A 14600-nucleotide genomic window follows, 5' to 3' on the forward strand; every position below is an offset into this window, starting at 1 on the left:
ATAAAACTTTGAAGTCGTCTGCGTGGCAGACTGATTGCCTCAGTTTTACCTATTTCAGTCGGCAAGCACCTTTTTTTGTAAGATGTCTTCCTGTTTAGTGTGAAGACAGTGCCAGTAGATAAAAAAAATTACATTATTCAAAATACAAATTTATTTAGATAACAGAATTTTTATTAAGTTCTATATAAGTGTTGAAGCCACATTTTAAGCTTAAAATGCCTGTGCCAGTAGGTTACACTCTTCCATAGTTTATATAATACGTTTTGATCTCTTTGAATATTGTAAGAGGCACGACATCATAGTTGTTTGGAAGGATAACGCATGAGTGTATCACGGATGCCACATGATAACTAGATGACAATGGATTTTTGTTAGTAACTCCCATTGCTAACACGATAGGTTAACTGACTTGACCTCATATTCATCTTATCATCTTCCACTGGTGACCCGCCAGTGTAAACCGTCGACCTCCACAAAAAATGGTTCGTCTGTCTATCCTCTTGGAAACCATATGCATAATTGATGCAGTGTCTCCAGCAGATTTTGATAAGTATTGTATTTTAGCTATGGTAAGTTCGGTTCCTATCACGTTATTTTTTTTTTGTATATGATAATGAAATGGTGCACACGCCTGCGCTGACTGGGCACTGGTGGAGGACAATAATATGATCATGAGATCAGGTTAGTTAGCCCATCCAAATGTAGGTCATTTAACTATCAACTTAACGTTGGTAGTAGAAATCGTCTCAGGGGTTAATTGTGATAGTATGTTTGTGTGAAAATAATACACTAGGATATTACAATAAATAGTTTATTTCGTTAGTCACGAACAACACACACATTGATACTCATATTTTGGTCACTGTAAGTATATATATATATATATAACTATACAGAAACGTATGGCACTTAAACTAAAAGTACATTATGTACAGTAGTAAATCAAATAAATATACGTAATTGACCGCATACGAATTTACTGGTTGACCATTGGAGAAAAATAGGGTATAACGCTATATATATATATACTCTAGATTTCAAATTAATAATAAATCATTTTTCATAATATAATAAAAAATATATTGACATATTTTTTTAATATCAATCGAATCGCATTTATTCTACCTATTTCTAAAAATCATCTAGTATAAATTGGCTCTAAATAGGCTGTTACATTCACAGGTGTAGTGACCAAGACAGGCTCAATCAAAGTTTATCTTCAGGCATTAATTATTCTTATAAATTCAATACCACTAAGATGCATAGACACAGCAATAATAATATATCTAAGAACCTTTATATGTAAGTAAATAATCAGAAAATTATATGCCTAATATAACAAAATTTGCGCTGGAACAAAATAACATATTGCGAAAACATTATAAACATTGGTTTTGCTCGAGTCACTTGCAACACAACTAAAATCTGTATTCAGTTTTGTCACTTGGGAATATATTTTGACATTACATGATTTCACGAATTATTGAACATTATTTGCATTTTCAAATTTAAATATGTAATAAAAATGAAATATTAAATTATTCTTATGCTTTATTACTTCACATTGTAAATTTTATAATGCTTCCTACATCTAATAGCTTCCTAAATTGATAAATTGATTAATGCCTATACATTTGATGTTATCCCCTGATAGTTACAATAAAAATAGGCCGCCTGTTCTATTATTTATATATAATGAAATAAAATAAACAGTTAATTATCTGTATAAAACAATAAGTGTTTTTTACTGTATAATTTAGAATTAATATTGTATATATTAATTATTAATAATTATTAATAACTGAATATAATAATAATAATAATAATACAATTACATTTTTAAGTAACTAACTTATAGAAAAGTTTAGTTGATTTAATTTTAATATTGACGTTTATGTACATAAATTATATAATTTTGAGGTTATGAAAAGAGCAATTTAATATAATTATTATTATGTCTTCTCGATATGACCTAGTAAGTACTATTCAATAGATTCTGTTATGATAAAATATAATTATTATTTATCAACAACATTTAACGTGTACTAGGTAAAAAGTAGCTTGTATGTTAATCTAGGATATACCTATCTGTGTAGTTCAATTTTCATTCAAATTAGCTATTCAAAAACGTAAGTTAAATTTGACGGGTGTTGACACACATATTCAGAAAATATGTCATTATACAAGGGGTGCTTAGTGCTTGTTTATATTTAGATATTTATATATATGTTTATATTCTTTAAACCTAAATACTGTCACCGGAAAGATCAACGTGTTTCTAAATTTATCCTAAAACATTCCTGAATTAATTAGTTGTAATTTGACTAATTACTTTACAATTATTACACATTTATTACAATTATTTTACACACTTACATTCAATGTTACCATAATACAAATAGTGTGAGTCACCGCCTTATAAACTACATGTTATATATACTTTTGGGGTTATAAAAATTTATGTATACTATGGACTGAACAATGTTTCTATTTCAACAGCATTTAGTTATAGACATACATACCTACCTATTATATATATGGATATTAGCTAAACACTGGTAAACTTTAACAGAATTTATTTATTGCCGAATCTTTGTCCAATTTATCTTGCAGGGAAGGTTAATACAGTTGTAGCAAGAGGAACGTTATATTTGTATCAAGTTGTATAGATTTCCCTAAATATTAACTGGCTTCATAAAATCTAAATTAACAAACAAATATATTAATACCGGTTTTCAATTAATTGTGAACCCCTCTAAAGAAATCTATAGTTATAGACCCAAAAACAGTTATTGCGTTTACAAACAAGTACAAAAGTGCCTTTAACTATTAAGAAATATAAAAAGCTTTTACTTTCTATTCAATGAAGAAATTAATTTTAAAGAAAGAAACAGTTCAATAGCTAAAATAAATACATTCGATACTTTTAATTAAAAAGTTTATTTATAATCTGTACGGTTGCATAAATCTCTCATCAAAACTTTAAGTTCAAATGGCACAGGTAACTAAGTTTTTAGGTGTGGGGGAGTGGTAACGCTAACGTTAGAGGTATTACGTGCGAGGCAGTCTGGTGAGTAGAATCTAATGGGATGCTCTTTATTCTCGATGGAGGATTATGTGCACTTCGGAGAATACCCCCATAGCTCTGGTTAATTTCTTCGGGGGCTACTGGCCTTGAATCTCTTCCGTTATTACCCGATTGGTCAGGGCCTTTTCTTCTTAATATAAGGGACCATTCATAAGTTACGTACGTTTCGTGTATATTTTTTTAACGCTATCCTTGTCACAGTAAGTCACATTTGTGAGAACGCATGCTAACGTGACGTCATTTGAAATTCGTCGTCATTTTGAAATTGGAACTCTTCGTTGCTAATTCAAATTATATTTTTAATTAAATACATTAGTACATCACAAAATGTAGAACACCTCCTACCGCCTTGTCACGTAATGTCACTATTTCTTGACCCCCCTTATTTTTGGATGGCCCCTTATTATGAATTTTTTAAATTAATTTTGTCATTGGTTTCACCTGGAGAGTTCAAAGTTCGTCCCCAAAGTGTTCACCGTAGAGATCGCCACCGTAGTCGGTGGCCTCGCTGCCCACGAACACATCGTGATGGCGAAGGATCTCGTCGAACGACAGCAGCTCGTCGTGATCGTCGTCCGCCGTCGCGAACAGGTGGTCCACTTCCTCTTCTGCTATTTCACTGGAAGCGAAATTTACTCACATTAGCTACCACCCCTGCAATCTATCCCTTGTCCAATTGAAACAGGGATCGAAATTACGACGGCCTGAGCCGAGGTTCGAACCCCTAGTGGTGTCCTTAAACTAAAGTCGAATCCGTCAGGCGGGAGTTGGTTTTCAGCCGCTCCATAAGTCCTTGCGCGGTTTGGAGAGTGCCATCTGCACTCTCCCCTATCGTTCCGTGAAGCTGTAAAGGCCAGCTGTGGCCAACAGCATTAGTGTAGCGCGGGAAAGCCAGCACATCCAATCGTGATTGATTCCATACAACTATTTGTTGTGTACACTCTGACCCGCGTGATTGCGCGTATATTTAATTTATTTTCATTTAATTTCATATTTACCAATTTAATTTTTTTTTCATTCCACAGTTTTTACATTCCAAAGACACGTTTAAGATTTATAAATTATCAATAACTTTATAATTTTGTCTTTGCTCAATATTCACATGTTGGCAATTTTGCAATAACAATGAATTATTGCAAAAAGACGCTCAGGCAAGCACGATTGAAGAACGCGGGAATTAGCGATCTTGCGGCGCGCGACGTATTTTTCTCTTTGCGTATCTTTATATGAGCACCCTTTTTCACGTGAAAATTTTTTTATAAATATATTGTTTCGTAGGAATAATTAAATTAAATATACTCACTCGTTGTCTGGCACGACCCACTGTTTTATCTCGGCGAGGTCCAGGCTACCGTCACCATTCACGTCCAGGTCGTGTTCGAACTTGTCCTTCTCCGATATGATCCACGCCTTATCCTCGTTCGATCCTGTCACCGATTGATCAATTCAAGCGTCATCAGTATTTTTAATATTGTAGCCTTGTTACAAAGGTGTTACATACCTGTACCTGTTGGAAACTGTTTTATAAAACTTTTTTATTGTCTATTAGCGGTTCCCGCGACTTCGTCCGCGTGGAATTTTATTTTTCTAAAATAAAAGTAGCCTAAGTTACTCCTTATTACATCAGTTATCTGTCAAAATCGGTCCAGCCATTTTGCCATTTAGCCGGAACAAACAGACAGACAGACAAGACAGACAAAAATTGTAAAAAAAAATATTTTGGTGTATGTACCCGTACTTATTCATATGCATATAGTAAAAAACGGTTATTTGAATATTACAAACAGACACTTCAATGTTATTTATATGTATAGATATATAGGTTTAACTATGAAGCTATATATCTATAACTATTTGAAGGGGGAATATTAGATATAAAAAACTCACCCCTCTCGCCGAGATATTCATTGAAGTCGATACGCCCGTCCTTGTTGGTGTCCTTCTCGCGCAGCGTCTGGTTCACCAGGAACGGGAACATCACCTCGTGCTCCTCCGGATTAGTGAACACCTGTAATAGTAATGTAATGTGGACTGAAGATCTTGTTGCTAGCAATGTACCACGTCAGGTTGACCTCCACGCAGTTCCCCCTGGAAACCATGGTGATAAATTCTTGGTGAATTTGTCACGATGGGTTAACTGACCTGACCTCGAGCTCATCTAATTAACCTCCACTGATGCCCCGCCAGCATATACCGTTACCGCAAGCAGCTGAATCATTCCATTACTATCCCGTAAAAAAAAACACCTGTATATAGGAAGGAAGGGGATTGTTAATAATGTAGACTAAAAACTTCTACATTATGAACAATCCCCTTCTCATGAAATTTTGTGAGCGTATGTTGAGTAGGTCTGAGAATCGGCCTTATATACATCTATTTTTCATCCCCCTAAATGTTAGGGGTAGTCCACCCCTAAATTTTTATTTTAATTTTAAAGCAAAACGACGTTTGCCGGGACAGCTAGTAAACTATAAAAGTGCAAAATTTTCGTAAAAACTTTGTGCTTCACGTTACATGGTATTGACAATGTCAATAATAATAAATAATAAAATTATATTAACAATTATATTACCTTAAATTCGTTGAATTGCAGAGCGCCGTCTCCGTTGGCGTCCGCCATGGTCCACATAGCTTTCTCCTCGCGTAGTAACTGCAAATAAAACATTTGATACTGTTGTAGAAATATGTAATAAAGCTATCTGTAAATGGATAAATGTTTTAATGGTAAGAGGGTAGACAGTGAAGTGACATATTATATAGAATTTGTTTTATATGTTTTTGAATATGAAACTTTGAATATCGTCGATTAAATAGAAAAGTGGCATTTTTCAAAATTAGAAGCTAGAATTTCCTCCTTTTATATAAGTCAATTAAATTAACCACGCCGTCTTAATCATTATCTAAATACTTTTAAAATAATATATAATACTTTTGTGTAAATTTAAAACTTTAAAGGGAAAAATAATTTAAATAAATTAAAAAAAAAAAACACTTTAAATGCTTGTCTTGTAAAAGAAATCACATTTTGAATACTGACATTTTTCTATTTAACCGACGATATATTATCAAAAGTTTCTCAACAGATACAAAACAATGCAGAGTATATATTTGATGATTGTTGACATTCTTGTATTTAAATACTACTATTTATATACTATTATTATATCTAAATATATATAACTCAAAGGTGACGAACATAGTGATCTATCAACGCACAGCCCAAACCACTGGACGGATCGGGCTGAAATTTGGCATGCAGGTAGATGTTATAACATAGGCATCCGCTAAGAAAGGATTTTGATAATTTTGAATTGATTAATCCAAGGGGATAAAATAGGGGATGAAAGTTTGTATGAAACTTTGTCAATTTTAAACCGATCGGGCTGAGATTTTGCATGCATAAAGCTACTATGACGTAGGCATCCCCTAAAGGATAATAAGGAGATAATTTACGCGAGCGAAGCCGTAAGCAAAAGCTAGTTTTAATATATAATCATTATTTTAGTTGTATAAAATAATACATATGGATCATCGGATAGTAAACACTTACCATACACTAATTTTAAATTTATGTCATAATTTATATATAGACATTATTTTTAAATTATAACATATTTCTAATCTGCATTTTGTAGTTTTTTCTGATACATCTATATATCTTTTCTGATACAGCATACGGCTCATCTGATAGTAAATGGTTACCGTAGCCTACGACGCTGTTTGAAACATTGTTTTTTTTCAGACTACTTTAGTGCTGTTGGCCGCAACTGGCCCTTACAGCTTCACCGGACGATTTGACGATAGGGGGCGAGTACAGATGGTACTCCAAACGTGCGGAAGGACTTATGGAGCAGCTGAAGGCCAACTCCCACCTGACGGATACGACTGTAGTCTGAGCGCACCGCTAGGGGTTCGAACCTCGGCTCAAGCTGTCTTAATTTCGATCTCCGTTTGAATTGGACGGGGGATCGATTGAAGGGGCTGAAATATTGTATGTATAATGACCGCGTCTTTATAACAGTCTAAGACATCTAAGTTCCCGCACCCCTACCATGCCCGTGTCCCCGGTGTCCTCGGGGCTGATCTCCTCTTCGGCGTCCACACCGAACGCGTCCTGCAGGTACTCCGCCCACGTGACCAGCCCGTCTCGGTTGTCGTCCACCTCCGCCATCCGCTCCTCCGCTTCCTCTTTAGACAAGTTTCTGTAACAATATATAATACTAGCTTTTACCCGCGTCTTCGCTCGCATAACTTCATTACTGACTGCTAGATGGCGGTGAAGTAGCAAAATGTTGATATTTCATCTTTTCGGTTTGTATAAAAAATATTTGTTTTTTTTTTTAATAAAAAGTATCCTATGTTCATCCTAATACCTCCAAGAATATGTGTACAAAATTTCATGATGATCGGTTCAGTAGTTTTTGCGTAAAAGCGTAACAAACATCCCTACTTTCACATTTATAATATTAGTAAAGATAACATATATAAATATTTAACAATATGCCAGATGAATTTAAACAATTAAATAGAATAAATTTTAAGAAACAACTAAACCGAAAAAACGAATCGACACAATAATAATAATAGTAATCTCAGGACAATTCACACAGCGCCATCTAGACCTAAGTTAAGCTAGCTAAAGCTTAAATTATGAGTACTAGATAACTGGTACTAATATAATATAATATGATGAACGCGAAAATTTGTGAGTATGGATGGACGTTTGTTACTCTTTCATACAAAAACTACTGAACAGATTTTGATGAAACTTTACAGTAATATAGCTTATATATCAGAATAACAATGTAAATTGGACGCAATATAAGGATAAATGCCAAGTGAGTGTGATGCAAAGGAAGTTACGCGAGTTAGCCAGTACATACATATTATACATAGACAATATTTATTGTTAAGAATTAATAAATAAATAAACAAAAGTTACGGTCATTTGCATGTATTACATTTTGTTTATGGGTGATAATGGAATGGTGCACCCACCTGCGCTAACGGTCTACTGTCAGGGCACCAGTGGAGGATGATAAGATGAACATGAGGTCAGGTCGGTTAGCTCATCGTAACAAATTTATCAGGAAATTATCACGATAGTTTCCAGGGGGGACCACGTGGAGGTCAACCTGACATGGTACATTGCTAGCAATAGGGACACTAAACCCTGTTATTACAAATCCCCTTCCCAGAAGTAATTTCTATTAAAATATAGTGGTTATATGCTCCTCACCGAGACTAATAACCAGCTTTTTCACCACCATTTGTTTATATGTAATGGGGATATAAGTCATTATTAACAATGCCCTTCCCCCAGAGCTAGGGGTTTTTATTGGACGATAATGTAATGGTGCACCCGCCTGCGCTAACGGTATACGCTGGCGGGGTACCAGTGGAGGATAAGATGAGCATGAAGTAAGGTCAGTTAGCCCATCGTGACAAATTCACCAGGAATTTATCAGGATGGTTTCCAGGGGGAACCGCGTGGAGGTCAACCTGACGTGGTACATTGCTAGTAATGGGTTCATGAGTCCACATTACTAACAATCCCCTAACCCCCAGAGCTAGGGGTTACACATGTGCAGTATTATATGTTATCTGTATTTTAAAATTTGTTTTGCCAACTTTCTTGATAGTGTAATCTCAGCGGGTGCATAGTTTTCTTTACAGTCGGAGAGTTCTTGTTTATCGTTTTATATTCAGAGTCATCTTTGACCGAAGTGTCAGATATGATCAATATTATAACATTTTTATATTCTAGGTATATTTGGAAGAAAGAAAGATCTATACATATAAATAAAATTGGAGTGTCTGTTTGTAATATTGAAATAACCGTTTTTTACTACATGCATATGAATATAGATACGGTACTTACACCAAAATAACATTTTCTACAATTTTTGTCTGTCTGTTTGTTCCTGCTAATCTCTGAAATGGCTGAACTGATTTTGACGGGACTTTTTTTGCCAGGTAGTTGATGTAATAAGGAGTAACTTAGGCTACTTTTATTTTAGAAAAATAAAGTTCAATTCCACACGGACGATGTCGTGGGGACAGCTAGTAATTAATATAATCATATCCCTGGACAATTCCCATAGCGTCATGTAGTCCCAAGTTGAGTAGAGCTTGTGTTATGAGTATTAGAACACTGATAGATATAGATTTTTTATAGATACAAACATAATATACATATAAGACACCCAAACACAAATAATATACTCATACAGTGAAATACTTGCACCGTGCGAGGAATCGAATCCTCCACCATCGAAAGAAAAGCAATGTCTATACTGCTAGACTTCCGAAGTAATCAAACATATTTACATTGACGCTAGATCAATCTGTCTATCTACTTGACTGCGCGATTGTGCGTGTTGATCTTCGCCGATTTGTGTGTGATTTTTAGACATGCATTGTTATTAAAACAATAAAAACCTACAATTTTACGTGTTATTTAGGAAATCCATTGCCACTCTGCTAAAATTCAACAAGTCACATGTAAACATGTCCAGGTGAGGAAATCGGCTAACGACAACGTTGAGTAGACTCAGTGCAACAGTAATGGAAGCCTGTTTGGCCAGCTCTGTTCTTTAATATTTATATTTTAATACAATCGATTTAGAAACGAAATTGTTATATAGGTAAGGAGCTGCAGCACAGATAATATAAAAAGAACCATCTATCACCACAAATAGTTAAGCATCTGTGGTGTGGTTTACGTGATAATGTAAACATACAAGACAATAAGTAACAGAATGTAAACATACGACATGCTGCAATACCCTCCAACTTCTCAGAGACGAATGTATAAATAAACAAAAACTCAGCACAAGATTTTTTTGTATTGAGATTGAACAATAACTATTATCTATACATCGGCGATTAAATAGAAAAATTTAATTTTTCAAAATTAGATGCTAGAATTGCCTCCTTTTATATAAGTCAATTAAATTAACCACGCCGTCTTAATGATTATCTAAATACTTTTAAAATGGTATATAATACTTCTGTGTAATTTTAAAACTTTAAAGGAAAAGTGCTTGTGCTTGTTGTTTAAAGGAAAACTGGTTGTATTCAAAATGTACATTTTATACAAGATAAAATGTACATTTTGAATACTGCCAGTTTTCTATTTAACCGACGACATATAAATAAAATTGGAGTGTTTGTAATATTGAAATAACCGTTACATACTACATGCATATGAATATAAATACGGTACATACACCAAAATAATATATTTTACTATTTGTTTGTTCCGCCTAATCTCTGAAATGGCTGGACCGATTTTGACGGGACTTCTTTTGGCAGGTAGCTGATGTAATAAGGAGTAACTTAGGCTACTTTTATTTTAGAAAAATAAAGTTAAACTCCTCGCGGACGAAGTCGCGGGTAGAGCTAGTAAGAAATAAAACAGACTACAGTTCAGTAAGATACATACATACCTACATATAAACCGTACTTACAATACAATTAGCATACACCTTTCAATCAATAATATAATAATAATAATAATCTCAGGACAATTCACACAGCGCCATCTAGTCCCAAGTTAAGCTAGCTAAAGCTTGTGTTATGGGTACTAGACAACTGACACAAATACATAGATATATTTTTTTTTCGTAATACATACATATTACACATAGAAAACATCCAGACCGATACAAACAATAATACTCATGAATACAAAGGTTTGTGCCATGCAAGGAATCGAATCCGCAACTATTGGAAGTAAAGCAGTATGCTAAACTGCTAAACCTCTGAGCCCGTCAAATATAATTACAATACATACTGTAGAAAGAATAGAATAATTTATTCAAATAAACTTAATTTAAGCACTTTTGAATAGTCATAACAATGTTTTTTTTAATCTACCGCTCATTCGGAAAGTTGTCCCATCACAAGAAGAACGAGCGAACTGTGTTTCTAATATTATAATATGACGACCTCGGTGGTCTAGCGGTCTAGCACACCGCTTTACGACCGATTGTCGCGGGTCCGATTCCTCGCACGGCACAAACATTTGTATTCATGAGTATGATTGTTTGTATCGGTCTGGGTGTTTTCTATGTATAATATGTATGTATTTACGAAAAAAATATTATCTATGTATTTGTATCAGTTGTCTAGGACCCATAACACAAGCTTTAGCTAGCTTAACTTAGGTCTAGATGGCGCTGTGTGAATTGTCCTGATATTATTATTATTATTATAATATACAAAGTAAATATACTGATATTGTTGTTTTATATACTGCACTATAGATGCAATCACTGTAAACATAGGAGCACGGCACAATGATGATAAGCATGAGATAACGCAGATAATTTATTACCTAATTTTTACTCTGTGTTGTATATGGTATGTTATGTGAAACAAAACTACTATGGTATGTTAAACAAAAGACCTCACGTTGGAATCTTATAGACATGAACTTTTTTAACTGTTGGGTTTGAGATGGTAACTCTATTGTTAAATTTATATCTGACCATTGTTAATAAACTGGAACTTTATATTTAGAAAGTTAGTGTGATTTTAATTGAATTCTATTCTATTCTATTCTGAATTTTGTAGCTGAACTGTTGCGAGCCTTTTACCAAATATACATATTTTATTTTAATTTACTAACTGTATCTACGACTTCGTCCGCGTGAAATTTAACTTTATTTTTCTAAAATAAAAGTAGCCTAAGTTACTCCTTATTACATCAGCTATCTGCCAATAAAAATCCCCTCAAAATCGGTCCAGCCATTTCAGAGATTAGCCGGAACAAACAGACAGACAAAAATTGTAAAATATGTTATTTTAGTGTATGTACCATATTTATATGCATATGCATGTAGTAAAAACTGTTATTTCAATATTACAAACAGACATCCAATTTTATTTATATGTATAGATGCATTTGATTTATCTATTCTCAAATTAATTTATCTCAAATTATTATTTTGTATATTGATGATAGTGAATTAGAATGGAATAGAAAATCATTTATTCAAATAAACTTACATTGAAGCACTTTTGAATAGTCATCACATTTTTTTTAATCAACCACTCATTCGGAAAGCTCATCACAAGAAGAACGAGTAAGAAACTTGTGTGTTTCTCTTTTAAATAATTTTATTCTTACTTACAATTTAAGTTCAAATGTGTGAAAAAATTTAATTATATTTTATGTGTACAAAATATATATGGGTACAAAATTATATAATTGATTAATAAAAAAATATATAATGCCAATACATGCATGTCCAATTTTATGATAATTGGTTTAGTTTAAAAAAAAACAAGGAATTAGCAAGTCACACATTTTTCACATTATGCTTCTAAAATAACATATAAATAAATTACCATAAATAATAATTTAATTTGAATATTATTTATTGTCCTTGACAGAAATTTCTTATTCTCATGTATTTAAAATACCGCTTATTTTATATATTTTTTTATTTAATTGATTTATATTTAATTATTCACTTAACCTCACACAAATTAATCAATTTAAAATATATAAATTCTCTATGGATAATATTTAATCCAATATTGCTACTGAATATAATACATCGTCAATACATTTGTGAATAATAATTAATGATTACCTTTTTTGATTTCAAATAAATAACTAACAAAATGGTGTCTGTTACAAGAGGTGATTACAAAATCATTCTATATTATGTGCAGTATTTTTATACCACTGTAGTTGATAGGTATTCATCTGAATATAAATACATTGATTATGTTAAAATTAACTAGGTAGGTATGTATAAACATATTCACAATTACTGTTATCAGTAATCAGTTGGCAACAAAGAATTTAATTAGAATTATTTAAAGCTTAAAACTTTAAACAAATGATGGTGAAAGAGGTGGTTATTAGTTTTTTGTTTTTGTGTGGATGATAATGGAAACGCGAAAGGATTACGCTGGCGGGGCACCAGTGGACGATGATAATATGAGCATGTGGTCAGGTCAGTTAACCCATCGTGGCAAACCCACATGTATTTTAATACGATGGTTACCAGGGGGAACCGCATGGAGGTCGACCTGACATGGTGCATTGCTAGCAATGGGGTTATCAATCCACATTACTAACAATCCTCTTTCGCCCCGGTGGTTACAAAATACGTGGGGATATGAGGAGCATATAACAACTGTATTTTAAGAGGGATTACTGGTGGGAAGGGGCTTTAAAGTAACAGGGTTTATTGTCCCCATTACTAGCAATGTACCATGTTAGGACGACCTCACAGTGATTCACCCTGGAAACATCGTGATAAATTCCCAGTGAATTTGCCACAATGGACAAACTGATCTGACCTCATGCATATCTTATATCCTCCACTGGTGCCCCGCGAGCGTTAGCGCAGGGGACGCAAACCATTCGCTTTATCACCTATAAAATTAACTTACATGAACGACTTCAATATCCAACTTTTCAGTTCTTTCCGATCGATGAACTGGTCAGCATTCAGGTCCATCTTTGTCAGCAGCAGCCCAAGCCTCCGCCGAGACTCTTCAGGCTTCAGTTTGTCAAATTCCTCCGCTTCTTTCACACTGCCTATTGTGAAATAATATGTTACAATCAACATAACCGGAACTAGCAGTACTAAAGCGTGTTTTATTGACATCGCGCGCAGTACCTGCAGCATTTCTTATCAATGACTAACGCTTACAAAATATAGCCGGCGTCGCGCGACGTCATAAAAGCAAAAAGGTTGGAAATAAAATGCGACACCTAATATGGCCTCATGATCGAACTCAGAGTTGTGTCCAGCGTCACTGTAGTGATCATAATCCCTCGCACGGAAACTGCCATCAGACTCTCGCTCCAGATTGTCCACGCTGTGGCTGTGGACCGCAGCTGATGCACAATGCAGTATTATGTTGTGAGTCAATAAAAGAATAAAAGACAACACGTATTTTAAAGACATTTTACAGCACTTCCTCTGCAATGTTGGTGTAATACATTGGACTCCCAATTCGTGCTTTTGTTATGTTAATTTCTTTATGAAATGTTTTTATTCAGAAATAGAATCACAGGAATAATAATAAATTAAGGTAATGAATGACATAAGACATACGAACGAAGATATCAAAACAAAATATGACATGCAGTCAGTTAGATGAGATGATATGTCAATATCTTCATGACTGACAGCACGATGATAACTAGGGATGGAAGTATGCGTACAGTTCCCTTCCTTTCTTTTATTTAAAGAAAAAACATAACTAAAGTTTAGATTAGAAGTTAGTTTTTTATTACATATTCATTCAAATCAAAATATCTTTATTCATGTAGGTCTATTACAGACTCTTATGATATGTCAAATCTACCGTCAGTTCGGAATGATTTCGAGATCAGAAGAACTGACAAGAAACTCAGCTCGTATTCTTTTCAAATAAATGTACATGTTTACAACAATACAGATTCTTTATAGCTAGCATATGCTATTGCAAAAGCAAAAAGTCTAATCAGTGTTAGTAACTTGAAGAGACTAGACACAAA

General features: G+C 33.9%; 1 protein-coding gene across 2 annotated transcripts; it reads right to left on the reverse strand.

The window, feature by feature from the left end:
• Positions 1–822: 822 nt before the first annotated feature.
• Positions 823–14179, reverse strand: LOC131843067 (reticulocalbin-2). 2 transcript variants are annotated; one of them, XM_059191664.1, is made up of 7 exons: positions 13830–14179; positions 13505–13652; positions 7140–7290; positions 5661–5738; positions 4976–5096; positions 4392–4515; positions 823–3707 (listed from the first exon to the last, which is right to left on the reverse strand). In XM_059191664.1, exons 1-7 carry the CDS (start codon positions 14023–14025, stop codon positions 3539–3541), a joined length of 987 nt encoding a protein of 328 aa, XP_059047647.1. In that variant the 5' UTR covers positions 14026–14179; the 3' UTR covers positions 823–3538. The 2 variants fall into 2 exon arrangements, with proteins under 2 accessions (XP_059047647.1, XP_059047646.1); XM_059191663.1 differs by having other exon boundaries at positions 7134–7290.
• Positions 14180–14600: the final 421 nt, after the last annotated feature.

Source organism: Achroia grisella, unplaced genomic scaffold (genome assembly GCF_030625045.1).
Source record: "Achroia grisella isolate CSIRO2021 unplaced genomic scaffold, CSIRO_AGI_Agris_v1 utg2770, whole genome shotgun sequence".
Classification (NCBI taxonomy): Eukaryota; Metazoa; Arthropoda; class Insecta; order Lepidoptera; family Pyralidae; genus Achroia; species Achroia grisella.